Source organism: Poecilia reticulata, chromosome 16, assembly GCF_904066995.2.
Source record: "Poecilia reticulata chromosome 16, P_reticulata-male-v2, whole genome shotgun sequence".
NCBI lineage: Eukaryota > Metazoa > Chordata > Actinopteri > Cyprinodontiformes > Poeciliidae > Poecilia > Poecilia reticulata.
In genome coordinates, this window is record NC_088845.1 from 10,902,552 (window position 1) to 10,917,709 (window position 15,158).

Sequence of the window (15,158 nt, forward strand, 5' to 3'; positions counted from 1 at the left end):
AATGACATTTCTGAGTGCAAATAATCACATGTTGAGCGCCACTTTTCTTTGCAGAGATGAATTATATAAGACATATGTATCAGGGCCATTATAAAAAGACACAAAGTGACTACTGTTTCAGCTTGTGTTTCATTTACATCCTGTTACCTGGTGGTAAGAGTGACAAATACAAGTGGGCTATATTTCGCTGCATACATTGACCTTGTTTCTCCTTACTTATGAAACAGAAATTAGAAAGCCTCCAACGTCTGACCAATCCTTACGAGTGTCTCGTTGCTGGGCTCCTCTTGGTTTTAATCAGTAAAAGGATGGGACTTGCTGGCCTGTCTGAGGTAATCAACATCAGGGGCCATAAAGCGATGCTAATTGAATGGTCTCCTCATTGTTATGCACAAGGGGTCTCTCTTTCCTCCCTCCCTCCTTTCTCTCCCAAACGTTCACTTTCCACTCTGACTCCCCCACTGCCTTTTCTCTCATACGCCTCTCATACAAGTCCCTTGGAGACCCTCCATAGCCGGCACTGGCTTTTCCCACCGACAGCTCTAAGAAAACAAGCCTTGTCTGAAGTGGATGTAGGAGCTGCTGAGAGAGTTTAGTCCTTGTTAGGATTCAAATTTAAGAGGAAGGGGTGTTCAAGAGGGGGTAGGCATCTGAGAAAATGGTTTGAGCCTTCGCATGGAACACAATTAATCTCTAATTTTTTTTTTTTACTGTTAGATAATTTGCAAACAAATGCTGTTGTTTTTTTTAATGAAGAAGCATCGGTAACATATTTTAATTATATGTTAAAAAGTTAGTTCTGAGGAGTTCTACAAGAAAATTTTGAAAACACAGAGTTTTAAGAGTTTTTTCCTCACCTTGGCCCCTCATTTAGACCCTGCTGTGAATACCCACAGAAATAAGCAAAGACTGTGACTGAGCACGTTAGCTTAAACAACAGCCTTTTTAGATTAAAAGAAATGGGGTCATATCACATACTGCTATATGATGGCACATTGATGATTCATGATGAGGCAAATTTTGTGGGAGGATGTTTTTTTTTTTTTTGTTCTAGATGTAATTTGACAAAATCATGTGGTTACAAAACCAGTGTGATTAATCTGAACAAGCAGCATTGTTCATGTTTAGATCACAGAGGCAAATCCAACTGAGGCGTCTTCAACTAAGCCAGTGGGGTTGAAATTCAGTCCTCAAAGGAAGTTTTTTCGCCTTTTGTTAGTTCTGCTTGTCTGGCCATTACTTTCCTACGCAATTCCGTTTAATTATCATCTCCCTTCAGTGCTCCAACTGGGATTTCTCCCATTGAGCTCAATTTCTCAGAATGAATTTCAAGTGGGTCAATCAGTGAACAGAGGGAGGAGTTGTGAAAAATGTCAATTTTCTGCAATGTTTTCTTATCGTAGACCAGGGGTCACCAACTCCAGTCCTCAAGGGCTACCATCCTGCAACTTTTAGATTCACCTCTGCTCCAAAATGAATGAATTTACTCACCAGCATTCATTCCACTCTGCAATAGGCTGGAATTTGATCCAGGTGTGTTTGAGCAGAGACACATCTAAAAGTTGCAGGACGGTAGCCCTCGAGGACTGGAGTTGGTGACCCCTGTCGTAGACTATCTGTAGTTTTAGCAATGGCAGCAGAGGAAGTGAATAAAGCCATGTAGTCCACTCTTCCAAATATTGAATTAACATTAACAGCCATCTCGTTCAGCTTCTCTCTTCCCAGTCAGGAATGGTTGTTCATAGTGCAGGAAATGTGCGATAAGCTTCATTGCGCCGAATTGGAGCATTACATAGGTAATGGCCAAACATTAGCAACTGGCAAGCAATCGTTTCTCAACATCTGAGGGTCCAGACTACCTGTACAAAGCAAAGCAAAGAAAAAGGGGTTGGTTTTTACCAGGCCTTAGTTCAACACACACTGAATCAAATGATGGTTCATTAACAGGCTTCTGCAAAACTTTAACACGCTGAAGAAGCTAATTCAGAAGGTCCAAGTTAGTTGGACCATTTGAATTAGCCATGTTGGAGCAGAAACATATCTGAAACGGACAGGACAGTGGCCCTTGAGGTCTGAGGCTGGACACCTATGCACTAACCTAACACTACAAGGGAATGTCATAGGAGGTGGCAAGCACATCACTTGCGAAACCAATTCCATAAAATCCAACCTGTGAAACAAAGTCACTCTTGGTAACCACGCAGCACAGAGTTGGCTGTGTTTGTCGATCAGTGGCTCAAGCAGTCACACCATAGCATGCCGCTGACAATTGATTTTCTTTTGTGTGCTCCCATTTTCACCTGGAATTGCATGAAGGCTGTAATCTCTTCCCATACCAACACCACACACAAGCCCACCTTCCCCCGCAGGCAGCTGATGCTCAGGCTGCCATCTGGAGAGAAGCTGACCACTGCTTATCAGCCCCCTGGCTCATCACACAGCTGGCACTGTGGCACAGAGTGTGCGCGTGTGTGAGCGCGTGTGCATGGATGTGTGTGTGGAGTTAGTAAAAGGGGGCCAGAGAGGAAGCTGAACAGTTACTGAAACACATACAGAAATGTAATTGTGTAAAGAAGGTGAAAAGCACCACAGAAAAAAAAAAGAAAATTTAGATTAGTAAACACTACAAAACACAACAATTAGCAACGAGCTGCAAACCTGCATGAAAAAATAATAGAAATTAATTGCCAAAGAAAATCATACTAAAGGATTACTAGACTTAGGTTGGGCACTTGGAACTAAACCAACATGTCTGCCCTTTATGCTTCACAAATTCTCTTTCATGGCTTGGTTGTAGGAGCTATTGATCTGAAAAAGTCAAACACACCCACTCAGGTCTTGCAAGATGGACCATTTTTGCCTCTATTCATTACATTTCTCTCGCTGACTCTTATTAGAGGTTATTCCGTTTTCAGCTAAAAAGGAATGATTTTGTGCAGAACAAACTTAGTATCCAACCTATACCTGCATACATCCAAAGAATGTGGGATGTTTATGTGGGGTTTCTCTCCTTTCTGTTTGTAATGAGACTTTATGTTGCCACGAGTCACTGTCAGTTCACTTAGTGTTTCTGTCAGGCAGCCTGTGTGAATCAGGGAGTGTCATGCGGGTTAAATGGTACCCAGACCAGTGTGTCCTGCCACTATCTGTGGCAAAGTGCCTGATACTGATGTGCAAAAAATCAAAGTCCTTTTTTTTATTTTTAAAATTAGAATATGATAGTTGTGTTTATGAACCTAACACAAACCTTTCACAAAGAAATTCCATTAAAGAGGTGCAAAGACAATCTAAGCCGTTTCTTGCCATTTGTAAAATGCCAGTGAAGGTCATCTTGTCCCACACATGGGTAAGCTTTCAAACTTTTACCGATAGATGTGGAATGAAACAAAAAATTTAAGAAAATTGCCTTCTTAGCTGAAGTCCAAAGATCCGTTCTGCCTTGCTGCACTTCACCACTACCTATTCCCTTTGTTCTTCGAAAAAAAATAATACACATGAAGCACTGTGCTGTGGCATACTTGGTGTGCTTTAAATATGCGTTTCAGCTTGTTGCACAAAATGTTCATCATCAGTACATGGCACCCTTGAGTTCTGAATGAGGCTAGCCCTTACACAAGTCAACCTCTTTTTCACAAAACACTTCTATCATAAAATTGTAAACACAGGCCCCGCTCTTAGCTTCTCGGCTGCTCATAAATTATCAATCGCAGTGGCCACGTTCAATGCCCAAGAGCTTTTTAAAAATCAAGCTGGCATTGTGAAACCAAAGGAGACAAAAAGTGCAACTCAGCAGGAAAAATATAAAGCCTTACAAACAAACTGTACACAAAGCTGGCAAACCCTTACCTAAGTCAGCCATTACAGGGTTGAGACTACCTCTCTCGAAACCTCAGAGATGTAACAGCGGTGGGTTGACTTCAATCTCCTCATGTCATCTTAGTCCTTTCAGAAAACACACATAGAAGTGCTTTTTGAAACAGGCAGTAGGGTTTCTCTCTGTTGAGAGGCAAGAACTCTGATTTCCTTGGGGGCTGGAAAACTGACTCCCAAGTTTGACCCTTCTGTGTTGTTCCTTCATGTTACTCAACATGTATTCATACCACAACACTGGTGGAATGCTTGCAAAACTCATTGAAACCCAGTATCCCTCTTGCAGAATTGTTTGATTTCACCAATTAGTTCTTCTGGCAAGAAATTCAGCATTCCATGTGCTTAGCCAGTCTTATTTCCATTAATCAATCATCCAAGTTGGCTCTAAATTGGTACTCTAGTGCCGGGGTCTCCTACTGAGCCTGCAGCTGTGGGAGCATGTTGAGGACTCTACAGGCTAGACAATCTCCCAGGAAAAGGTTAGCCAGCACCAGGTTTGGTCCAACTTCCTCCTGAGAATCCAACTGGCTTCCTCATTTCCTTCCCACACCTCATTTTAATTATCAAATTCAACTGGTCATTTAAATAATGACTTTCAATGCCTCTTCCAATTTGGTTTTTAAGTCCAGAAGACATGTCTTAATGAGATGATAATTAAACAGCATCTGAAGTTCTTCATTCGGAGAGCGGCATTACTTCTTAACGTGGGTAAAACAGATAAGCAAGATGCTTGTGCCAGAGCTCTTGCCTGTCTTAAAGGGAAGAAGTAAACACCTCCAGTGAAAGATAGGCAAACAAACCTGATTAAATAAGATTTATTTTTGTGCTTGTCCCAATTGTCTCTTTGTTCCAGTTTGCTTTCTTTCTGGAGTGCCTGTGATGGGGGAATGGGGGGAAACTACAGCAGCAGAAGCATCAGCTTTCTTCTTCCTTCCTCTAAAGAGATTATAAGTGCCTGTGAAATAACTTCAAGGAAAACGCATGGAATTCTCTTTTTCACTTCATATCAGCGTGCAACCATGAGATTGAGACAGCTCCCAGGGAGGAAAAAATGGTTTCAGACATCTTGCCACACACAAAGTCCACACCAACAATGAACCAGCCTCGTTTAAGCCTGTTTCCTCTGCCACCGTAGCCATCTGGACGGTCTAATAGCTTGTTAGCCTGAATCTAGTGAACTAGTCTTGAAGGAGGGTGCAAAGAGTATAGTTGACTGGCAAAGGTCAGAACGTCGGAGAGGGTTCGACCGCTAAGCAGCCGCAGAGATGATTTACAGTGATCCCTTTAATTAGTGCATTCAAGCGTGTTAACACTTCTGCTTTGCAGACCATAGCTGCCTCATTACGTATGCACTGGTAGACAGGCAGTACTGATGAACTGTACTTTTGATTCATAGGACGTGTAAGGGTGTTTTATGTGTCAATGCAGGTCTTAACATAGATGTTTTATGATGGTCCTTGCCTTTGATACAGCCTGTTTCCTGGAGGATCAGTCTTTGAAGTCTTTTTGTCACTACACTAATGCTTACCCATGTGTATTGCTCAAAGAGACTGGTGCAATTTCAAGCGTGCAAAAAAAAACACTGCCTCTGTATGTATGTGAGGTCTCTGCTCACTAAAATTTGTAAAGTCTGTGGTATCGCTTACTCCCTATTCCTACTGTCCCGTGACACTCATTTCTACTTAGTGGATTTTCTAATGAGTTTTTGGCACAGCTTGGGCTGATCCAGGAGGCGTGGATATTAAGAAGGCTTAGATGCCAGGTGGTGATTTGCTCTGTGGAAAGAAAAAAAAAAAGATCTGGGACATAATTGTCCTCAAAAGAAACCTTTCCAGCTGTATAAACAAATGAAAGCTAATGATTTCACTTTTTCACTTTCACTTTTCAGATAAATTAGGCTCAGAAGGGCTAAAGCTCAGGGTATTGCAGAAAAACTATTTGAGCTACAAATAGACAGATCTCCCACGTAACCTTCAAACCAGTTACCAGAATATACTACAAACATTTGTACAGTTATAGAAGCCATACAGGAATATATCCCTAAAAAATGTAACAGATTTTCTGTCCTAAATTTTCTGTTAACAAAATGATGTTCATCATCATAAAACTTTAGTTTTGATGATGCACAACTTAAATAATCTGCTTTGTCTTTACTGTTCTTTAATGTACTGAAAAGATTTTTTTGAGAGAAGAAGCCTTCAGTTTTAAAGCAAACACATACTCCAATTTACTCCCCAAGTTTAAAAATATTCATATTAGGCTAATTGCAGATCCTAAATCCTAAAAGGGTTTGAATATCTGTAACCTAGTAACTCTCAGAAAAAGCATGTATGTATGCATGGATGGATGGAACAACATATACTAAAGTACTAGCCCCACATTTTTCAAAATATCACTGGAAGTAAATTTTTACTTTATTTTGCTTTCGTTAAAATTGCTAAAATGCACTAAAATGATGAAAATACATAGCATACTGTACTTTAGTTTAATATGCATTAAACAAACCAAGTCATCAATAGAATAATTTTATATGAAATGTAATTGTTAATGTTATTGTTGAAGCATGAACTGAAAAATGTTTGTTCAAGATTTGCACAGTACTACACTTGAATGAAGATCTCACTTTATAAATAATTGGCAGTAGATGTTCTTATGGGAAATATATGTTCCTTGCTCTACTTACGCTATCTTTTATATACAATTTTCATAACAGGCTTTACATTATGTTTCAAAAGAAAGATGACATTTATGGACAGTATTGTGAATTTTCCCTTTTAGCATTGTTTGAAGCGGTTAATCAAGTTTTACCACCAAAGTGGTTCCAGTATTCACTATGGTTCTTAAGTGGTTTTATAAAAAGCAGTTAACAACCAGCTGGTTTTATACAATTTGACATCCATCTCCGCACCATGTCATTATGTCACTTTAAATGTCTTTTCTTGAAAAGGAGTGATTCTCTTTTCATTTAATGTTAAATCCCAGGCAAGAAACAACAAAAAACATCTTATTCATCCCAGAATCCCAGACATTAGATAAGCTCAACTGGCAGGCATGCTTCTCAAAAATGTTATGGTCAAATTTGAGCAAATGCTAAAGTGTAATGACTTGTACTTTAGTATAACTACCTTTATGGAGACAAAAAGAACACTTAACTTTTAAACATGTGAGAAGCATATTCATCAATTTCCAGATGGCTTTTATCATTGATAAGAGTGCTAGGTGCTCCCCTGAATATTTTTTTTTTAGCAAATTCAATTTTGTCCGTTTTAATTTCTCTTCCTAATTCCATGTTTTAGACAGTTTTTCACCTTAAGAATGTCTAATCATAATGCGTAACCTTTCAACAGTGGAAGTGGATTTCATGTTTACATTATGTGCTGACACTGGAGTCTCTTCTATAATTTTTTTCAGGACAGTTGCTAATAATTTGTTCCTACAAAACAACTGACTTTGTTCCAGTACAAAATTAATTGGGTTTCAGCCTGTCAGCCTGGTATACATTACGAGATTTGGGGGAAAAAAAGAAAAAAACAAACTGTACAGGACACAGCTTTGGGAGCACACACACGCCTGGGAAAACATGACTGTATTAAGACACAGATTGCTGCAGCAAGCACTACGTGCAATTTTTCAAGAAAATTTCACACAATGCTTTAATATTTGTCCTTGGCTGTGAGAGAGATTAATTGGCTGTGGGGGAGCCTGTGGCACTAAACAGCTACAGAAATGTGTTTAAAGTTCCTGATGAATTGAATGATTTTTTAAATGATTCTGGTAAAACACAAAAGCATGTCTAAAGCTAAACATTGCACAGCATGGAACCTGGCTGATACATCTCTCTCAGGATTGACAATGTGGAAGATTTCATCTGTATTGGTATGCTAGTATTTCTTTTCTGTTTTGATATCACTCATTGATAATTGACTCATATTTTGATGTCTCATTTGATTGTTTGTGGAAATCTTACAAAAAAGTTTGTTTTCCCTTTAACAAACTCAGCAATTTCCTTTAAGCATCATCATTTCAGTGTTTCCTTTGTGTTCTGTGCTTAGTCTTTCCAAAACAAGTACGCCAGGCCTGTTTCTAGAACATGTGGATGCTTACAGGTAGCACCACAGATTTAGTTCCTTTTGACTGTGAATATAATTATGAACAGCTTAAAAACTTTACAAATTTAGGGAAACACAGATGTTTTTAGATTGATTAAATAATGGAACAGTTCTACAATCCTTGAAAAATAATTAGCCTTTGATTTTTTTAAAATCAAGCTGGATAAAACAATGCTTTCTGATGGATAATTACAAACAGAGAGGGCCGACAAATTGAGCTTGTGTTATGAACTAACCTTCTGTTTTATTGTTTTATTGAAGTGTCTTTTTTATAGTTTTAAATTGAAGTAGTCTAACAGTAAAATTCATTCAGGAGTTTTAAACGTGGCACAATTTAATTTGTTATTGGTCTCTATAAGCCCACCTTCTTCCACTGGCCCTGCAAATCACTCAGGACTTGAGCCAGAGGTGCAGTTCTGCTGTCATTGGTGTGTGTCAAATCAGTTCAAACTAGGAAAAGTTACTAGATCTTAATTTGACCACTTACGTGTTTCTCAAGTTGGAAGGGGTGGTTTGTCCTGCCTTAGCCACCTAAGTTTCACTTTCGTGTGAATTCTTTTGTTTAAGGCTTTTGCAGGTTTTTTCCAGTCTTCTTGTTTTATGTTAGTTTTCGCATAAGTTTGTACCTAAGACCTGAGTTCAGCTTACTTGAAACTTGACTTAGAAGTGTATTTAAAGATTCAAGACATGACTCTGATTCAGTGTCTGACTTATGTCTATTTTGTATATTAACCCAAGACTTTGTCAGACTGTGGAATCATAGCAACATCTTTCTTTGGTGTAACATCATAGCAAAGATCCCACCGACATCTCTCGAACTGAATCCTATATTGATTGACTTTGGGTCATTTTGGAAAAAAAAAACAAAAAAATCAATAAACTTATGTCATCTTTTTCTATTGCTGTTAGCATCGTCTGATTCAGAGAAAGAATAAACAAGGCCTCTAAACCCTATATCACAAATTAAGCAAAGAAAATGACAATTTAAGCAAAGAAAATGTCTGGTTTTAACCATATCAAAACACAAATATCAATAGTTAATTGAAATGAAATAACTTCCTGTTTGCTTCATTCAGTAATTCAACAATGATTGATGCCAACATTTTTAACAAGATTGCTTGTATATATTTTTAGAGTCATGGATAAAATATCCAATTCATTTTCACAACAATATATAAATGACAGCTTTTTAAATTGAATGTTCTAAAGAGAGAAAGTCCCGAAATGTTCATGTGGTTCCGGTAGGCTCAAGCAAAAAGATTTAAATGCAGACAATATCATTATAATTATGTTATTTGAAACTTAAATGATTAAGAAGGAAAAACTGACTTCTAAAAATATTTGCGGGGAAAGACCCTGAAATTATTTATCTTTTAAAACTTAAGTAAATTTATGTCATTGGTCTTTGGCCAGTGAAACACTGGCAAAATTTACTCACATGAAAGATCATTTGATGTCATGAATGCTAGAACATATATGCAAAGTGTTAACATGTCTTATAATTGTAGTTATTAAAAAATAAACTTATCTATAGTGCAGTACTGGTAACAATTCTTGCAGATAATAATTTCTCTTATGTAAATTCAAGTCCATTTGCATGAATGGATGCAGTGCATATGATAAGATTCACCATATCTATATGGATAATGGGGTTTCTGACAGCAAAAGAAATGGATTAGCCTGGACATAAATCTTGACACAACAGCCTTTTTGTATGCAGATGAACTCTTGTCAGAATGAGGGAAAATGGGATATTGCTAATTATAGTTATTAAATGCATGTCTGTCAGTATCAGCTTGCTAGGAGGCAAACATGATGGGCTTAGTAACTTACACAGAGAAACCACTTAATTTGCTAATTATCTGAACAACCCCAGCAACTTATAGAGCTTATAGAAAACATTCATCCTGAAGTACGGATGCTGTGTCCCTCACTGTGAGCAAAGGCCCTCCTTTGGCTTTTAGCACATCTACCCTGCCATGTCAAGTCACACTTGTAAAGCTTTAATGTCATTCAGAATGGAAAATCAAGTGCTATTTCCATTTTCTGGTAGCATGAAAATGCACGGTGGCAGACCACTCACTGTGTGGACACGTTAAAAAAAAACAAAAACTGTCAATATGAGCGACAGGCAGCAAGCTGGAACCAACGCATGATTGAACTCCACGAACCACCTTCTGAGCGAGGGGTCAAAAGAGACTGAAACCCTGACAGAATTATTGAAGTCAGGCTCATAACTAAGTATAATTTGAGGAAGACAACAAGGGCTGCGGCTGAAAATAGCAGCTAATGAAATGTGCCCTACAGTGGTGTTGTGGAGGAAGTGACAAAGTGATGTTAAAGCAATAGGATATTTGATGGGCTGAGAGTTAAAATAGAAAGGAAGTAGGAGGGAAATGCCACTCGCTTTGTGTGCCTTTCACACTGGCTTACTGTATTTTTTCTGACACTCAGAGACACACAGGTACGCACACCCAAGCTCATACTGACCACGACAAGCAAGGCAAACCCATGGGTTGCCCTGAGTGCTCTGCTTATCGGGGACTATTACACTCAGTGACCTGTGACCTCCTGCGTGCCACTTTATGTCACAGACTGTCTTTTTGCAGATATGCAGTGACTCATTTTTTTCTGGAAGCTACAGCTAAATAAAATAAATAAAAGACACAAACATGAATCACGCTGTGCGTTTTCTTTTTCTTGTGCTCACATGGATTGTTGGTTCAAAAAGTTTTACAAAGCGCAGCTGCATCTCAATAAAATATAGTTTCACTGATTTTTTCCAAACATATTTCAAAATGAGAAATATCAGCATTCAGTTTTTTTTTTTTTTTGTTTTTAGAAAATCAGAATGTTAGATAGCACTAATAAAAACAGCATTCTTAATGTAGAAATTATGTTATGGGACACACAATCATGGACAACACTGTTCACATGACAGTAGTAATTGACATCCTTCACAAGGAAAGTAAGCCACAGATGGCCAATACAAAAGACCGTCCATTCTTTTATTGACAGAACATTCAAATTGTTTGTGCACGTGGTACTTCTGTTGTATTTAGAGGAGGCCCCTTTACTAATACTACCTCTATTCACCTAAAAAAAAACGTCCTGGCGCTCGACTTGAGTTGCTAGGTGATGGGCGGAGCTATGTACCAAAGTACCAAAACATGTTTTTTGTGTTATGTATTGGCCATACTTCATTTGCTAGCAGCCTTAGCTGATCCAAACCCTTTTGAGAAACATGCTGAGTACTTAATGAATATACTGTGTCATCAATGGACAATACTAAGTACTTAAATAGAAGGTAACTAAACTTCTCATGTTTCTTGAAGATGATTCACCTCTCATTCAAGATACTTCTTTGGCTCTTAACTACAGTTCAGAAGTCCAGTGACCTTTTACTTAAGTACTAAGTAGAAGGCCAATACAAGGCCACTGGACTTGTGTAGATGTTCACCCGGGTCAAGAAAATGTAGTACTTGAAGTCTTTTCTTATCCCAGATGATGGAGTATCTACATTGATCCAGGGTCCAACACTAAATAAATATTTTAATTAGTCTGATATAAAAACATAAAATTCTGAGAACACATTTTTGGAATGTTTTTTTATTAGCTATAAGCCACAATTATTCAGATTAAAATGGACCACAATTACCAGCTATTAGCACTGAAACCACATGACTGATTCAAAATCTTTGTCCCTCCTGTAACTTCTTTTTTTCAAGTGCTCTCTAGTTCTGGAGTGACAAATTGGTTCCGCATGCAACAGAATAAAAGGAAAAAAAAAAAAAAAACACAAGGCATAGCCTCCCCTGAGCTAATGGTAAACACTGAAGAAAAGTGAAGCTGCAATTAGAAAGTCTTGTTGTCGTGAATATTTCAGATTGTTCTTTTCCCGCTGTCTTTTAAGTCCATCATTGCGCTATCACACTAAATGTGGTACTCTGACATGCATGCGAATTGGCTAATTCACTGCCTCATCTTATTTCCCCCCAGACTCATTTGTGAGGCCTGGCGTCTGCCGAACACAAGCTGGATGCACACCAGCAGGTTCACAGTCAATTAAACAAAACACAATGCTACGGTGATGAATAGAAAGCCAATGGATCTGACAATAATTGTGCCCTTGTAGCATCGTGTGTGGAACTTTGCTTCTGAAACGTTCTATGATGCCGTTATCGCAACAAAGAAACAAGGAGAAATAGGAGACGAAATCCCGCGAAGCTGCTGGCATCAGCATTCAACTTGTGTAACAGTAAGGTAGTTATGAAAGGCCTGTGAGCATGTGGGTGTTCTGCTTTTAGTCAAGTGCAAACATTTTAGCCTAAAGAGGGAGACCTGCCAGAGTCCACTGCCAATATGAATGCACCATCAACACCCACGCTGTTTCCAGTAACTCAAACCCACACCTCATACATATAAACAGTGCAGACGCACACACCAAACAAGCTCTCCACATAGTACATATTACATTTGCATGTCATTACATGCTCTCATGTGCATTTCCTCCCGTTTTCACATTGTGCAAATAAGTGAACTAGCAAAATCAGAGAGCAGACTAATTAAGCTGTTGCAACGCAGGCATTGCTGTGGCCAACAGAAAGTAGTCTAAAGCTCTTCAGAGTAGACAATTTTACCACTGAGGACCATTGTATCACCCAAAGACACCACTAATGTTATATGAGAGTTTAATAGCTTATTTCCTAATACAATATTTGACCCTAATGATTTCTATGTTCATATTTGACTTCCATTTGAGTGAGAAAGATTAAATAAAACTCTGTGACCTTTATAAGAAACTGCATGTGTAAGCATTTTTAATATACCAGCTTAATTCTTTTATTAATCGCACAATTATGCAAGCTTCTCAGTTGGAGACAGAGGAAGATTAGATCCTTTACAACTTCTATTAGCCATGAACACCAACAAGCATGTCTTCCTTAATTCTGGAAAAAGAAGAAAAAACAAATGCACATGCAAGACTTGTCAAAAAGGCTCCCTAATTTTAACAAAATGATTGTTCATATCAAAAAGGTGTGTGTTGTCATTCCTTAATATTTTTTTCTTGTTTACCATAATAGATTCATGTTAATGTTCCTAATAGTGTCAAGAGACCTCATCAGTGGTAACCGATTGGAACATGACAGACTCACAACCAGCATATCTGTGAATGCACAAATCAATAACTGTCAATATATAATTGTTTACCATAGTTATGAACATTAGGTGTTTTACATGGGACCTCACTTGAAAACATAGTTTATACTTAGTATGTTTGAACCCGATTTCCTCAGGTACAGAGTTGAGTCATATGTCTTGGAAGGTGCATCAGTAATATGTGTAATGAAGTAAATATTTCTGTTCTCTAAAATCACCTGAGTTGTTCAAATAAAAGTTTATGTGACAGTTAATATTGTAACTGTCATGTAAAGGTATTTTTGGGTCTGACTGTGTATACCGTAATCATTTTCAAGTTTTCATCCAGAATTTTGCTCCATCAAAAACCCACCAAAGAAAAAACAAAACAAACAAAAAAAAAACATCTTGTGTAAATATTTGAAACCCTGGCTTGTATATCTTATGATAGGAATCATAAGAGATAAAATTTTAATAAAGTCCACTGTAGACTATCGCTGACATGTGCTGACAAATACCTCAGATAAAGATATAATACTCATGCCACTTGGAATACGTCCAGTGTAGAAAAAAGATAGCAACAATGTTTAATAATGAGTGTGACAATGATTATGAGCTTTCTGTGTGACCTCTGGTCCAGACCATCTGTAGGAATGAAGGTCACCATGACATGGTTACACAAGCAGCGAAAATACCTCGCTCTGTCACAGTGTCGTGCAGGCAACGCTCCTGGTTCCTACTACAGATCACCTCCTTGCTGATTAATTAGACTCATTCTGCTAACTGAAAGTCACCCTTTCACCCTGAGTTCAGCTATGAGGCTGAGGTCGGGGGGGGGGTGGGAGGGTGGAACGGCGACCATCACAGCATGAAATGTCGACACACTCTGATAAATCAACAAGTAGCCACCACATTTTTCTTCTCCTTCCTTTCCCAGTCCCTCACTGGTGCCCTTCTTTTGCTATTCCTGCTGTAAATGACAGCCAGCCCACACCGGTCGCCCTGGGAGCAACTGGCGTAACAAGCTAATTAACTAATTAGGCCCTCGTTTGGAAGGCCTAACCAGGAACACAGACACTCATTTGTGTGAATTTGGACTACATTTGAATAACTTAAATGCGTGTGTTCATGTGCAGAGGTCAATAAATGGGAAATAAAACACCACATAGTGTGCACAAGTTTCTGCCAACAGACGCCTCCTCTCATATGCATGAAGTGAAGGAGTAGAGAGGCTGCAATATGGTGATTCATTTATTCTAATGATACGACTGACATCAGCCAAGTGAAGGAGGGGATCAGATGTGTCTTAGCGCGGCCGGGGAGAGTTAAAGCTCCGACTCCTAAAAGCTTAGATTCATGTAAAACTGTAAACAGACACGAGCAGAATAGCTACCATTCCTCCCGCCGTCCGGTATCAATCTACATCAAGAGACATGACGCCCATTGATCTTGCAGCTTGGTGCAGGCTTTGATGAAAAGGCTCTATAAATTAAGTCCGTGTGATGAAAAACCAAATGTAAAATGTGCTCCCGCCTTGCTTATTGAACAGTTAATATTGCAATGCATCAAATCACAGTGCCTCGGTCTACAGGTTCAAACAAATACAAGGCATATAACATTGAATACCCTTCTGCTGTTGCTGTCTAAAAGTGCAAACACTGATTTATTTGCTGAAACAGAGTGAATTAAATCCTTACTTGGGTAAATGGTTTTATCCTAGGGAATAAACATTTTTTCACAATTTAATTTTTTGACAAAAAGTAGAAGCTGTTAGCATACTTCCTGGAAAATATACCAGGAGGACAATTTACAAAGTAGTGGAGTTTCCTCTAGTTCTTGCAACTGTTTTGCACAGGCTGACTTTATTTCTACAGAATTGGATAATAGAATGCACTATTTGTATGCAGCTCCAAACACACCCATTAAGTTCAGCAAATGCAATCAGTTTGTCGATGTTCTGGTGTCAGGTTGAACTTCTCCTCAATTCAACAACAAACTTAGCAGGTGCAGAAGTGATGAAGGAGACAGAAAAAAATATTT

The 15,158-nt window shown here is 38.5% G+C and overlaps 1 protein-coding gene across 2 annotated transcripts in view; it reads right to left on the minus strand.

Annotated features, from left to right (window-relative positions):
• Positions 1-15,158, minus strand: part of iglon5 (IgLON family member 5) — a 147,376-nt gene that overhangs the window by 78,813 nt on the left and 53,405 nt on the right. The window contains exon 1 of one of the 2 annotated variants that reach the window (XM_081617035.1): positions 3,847-3,874. The exons of the other annotated variant lie outside the window; for it this stretch is intronic. Within the exon in view, the coding sequence (XP_081473161.1) occupies positions 3,847-3,859 (13 nt within the window). The 5' untranslated portion in view covers positions 3,860-3,874. Of the gene's footprint in view, positions 1-3,846; positions 3,875-15,158 lie in introns of those variants that run through there. 2 annotated transcript variants of the gene reach the window in all.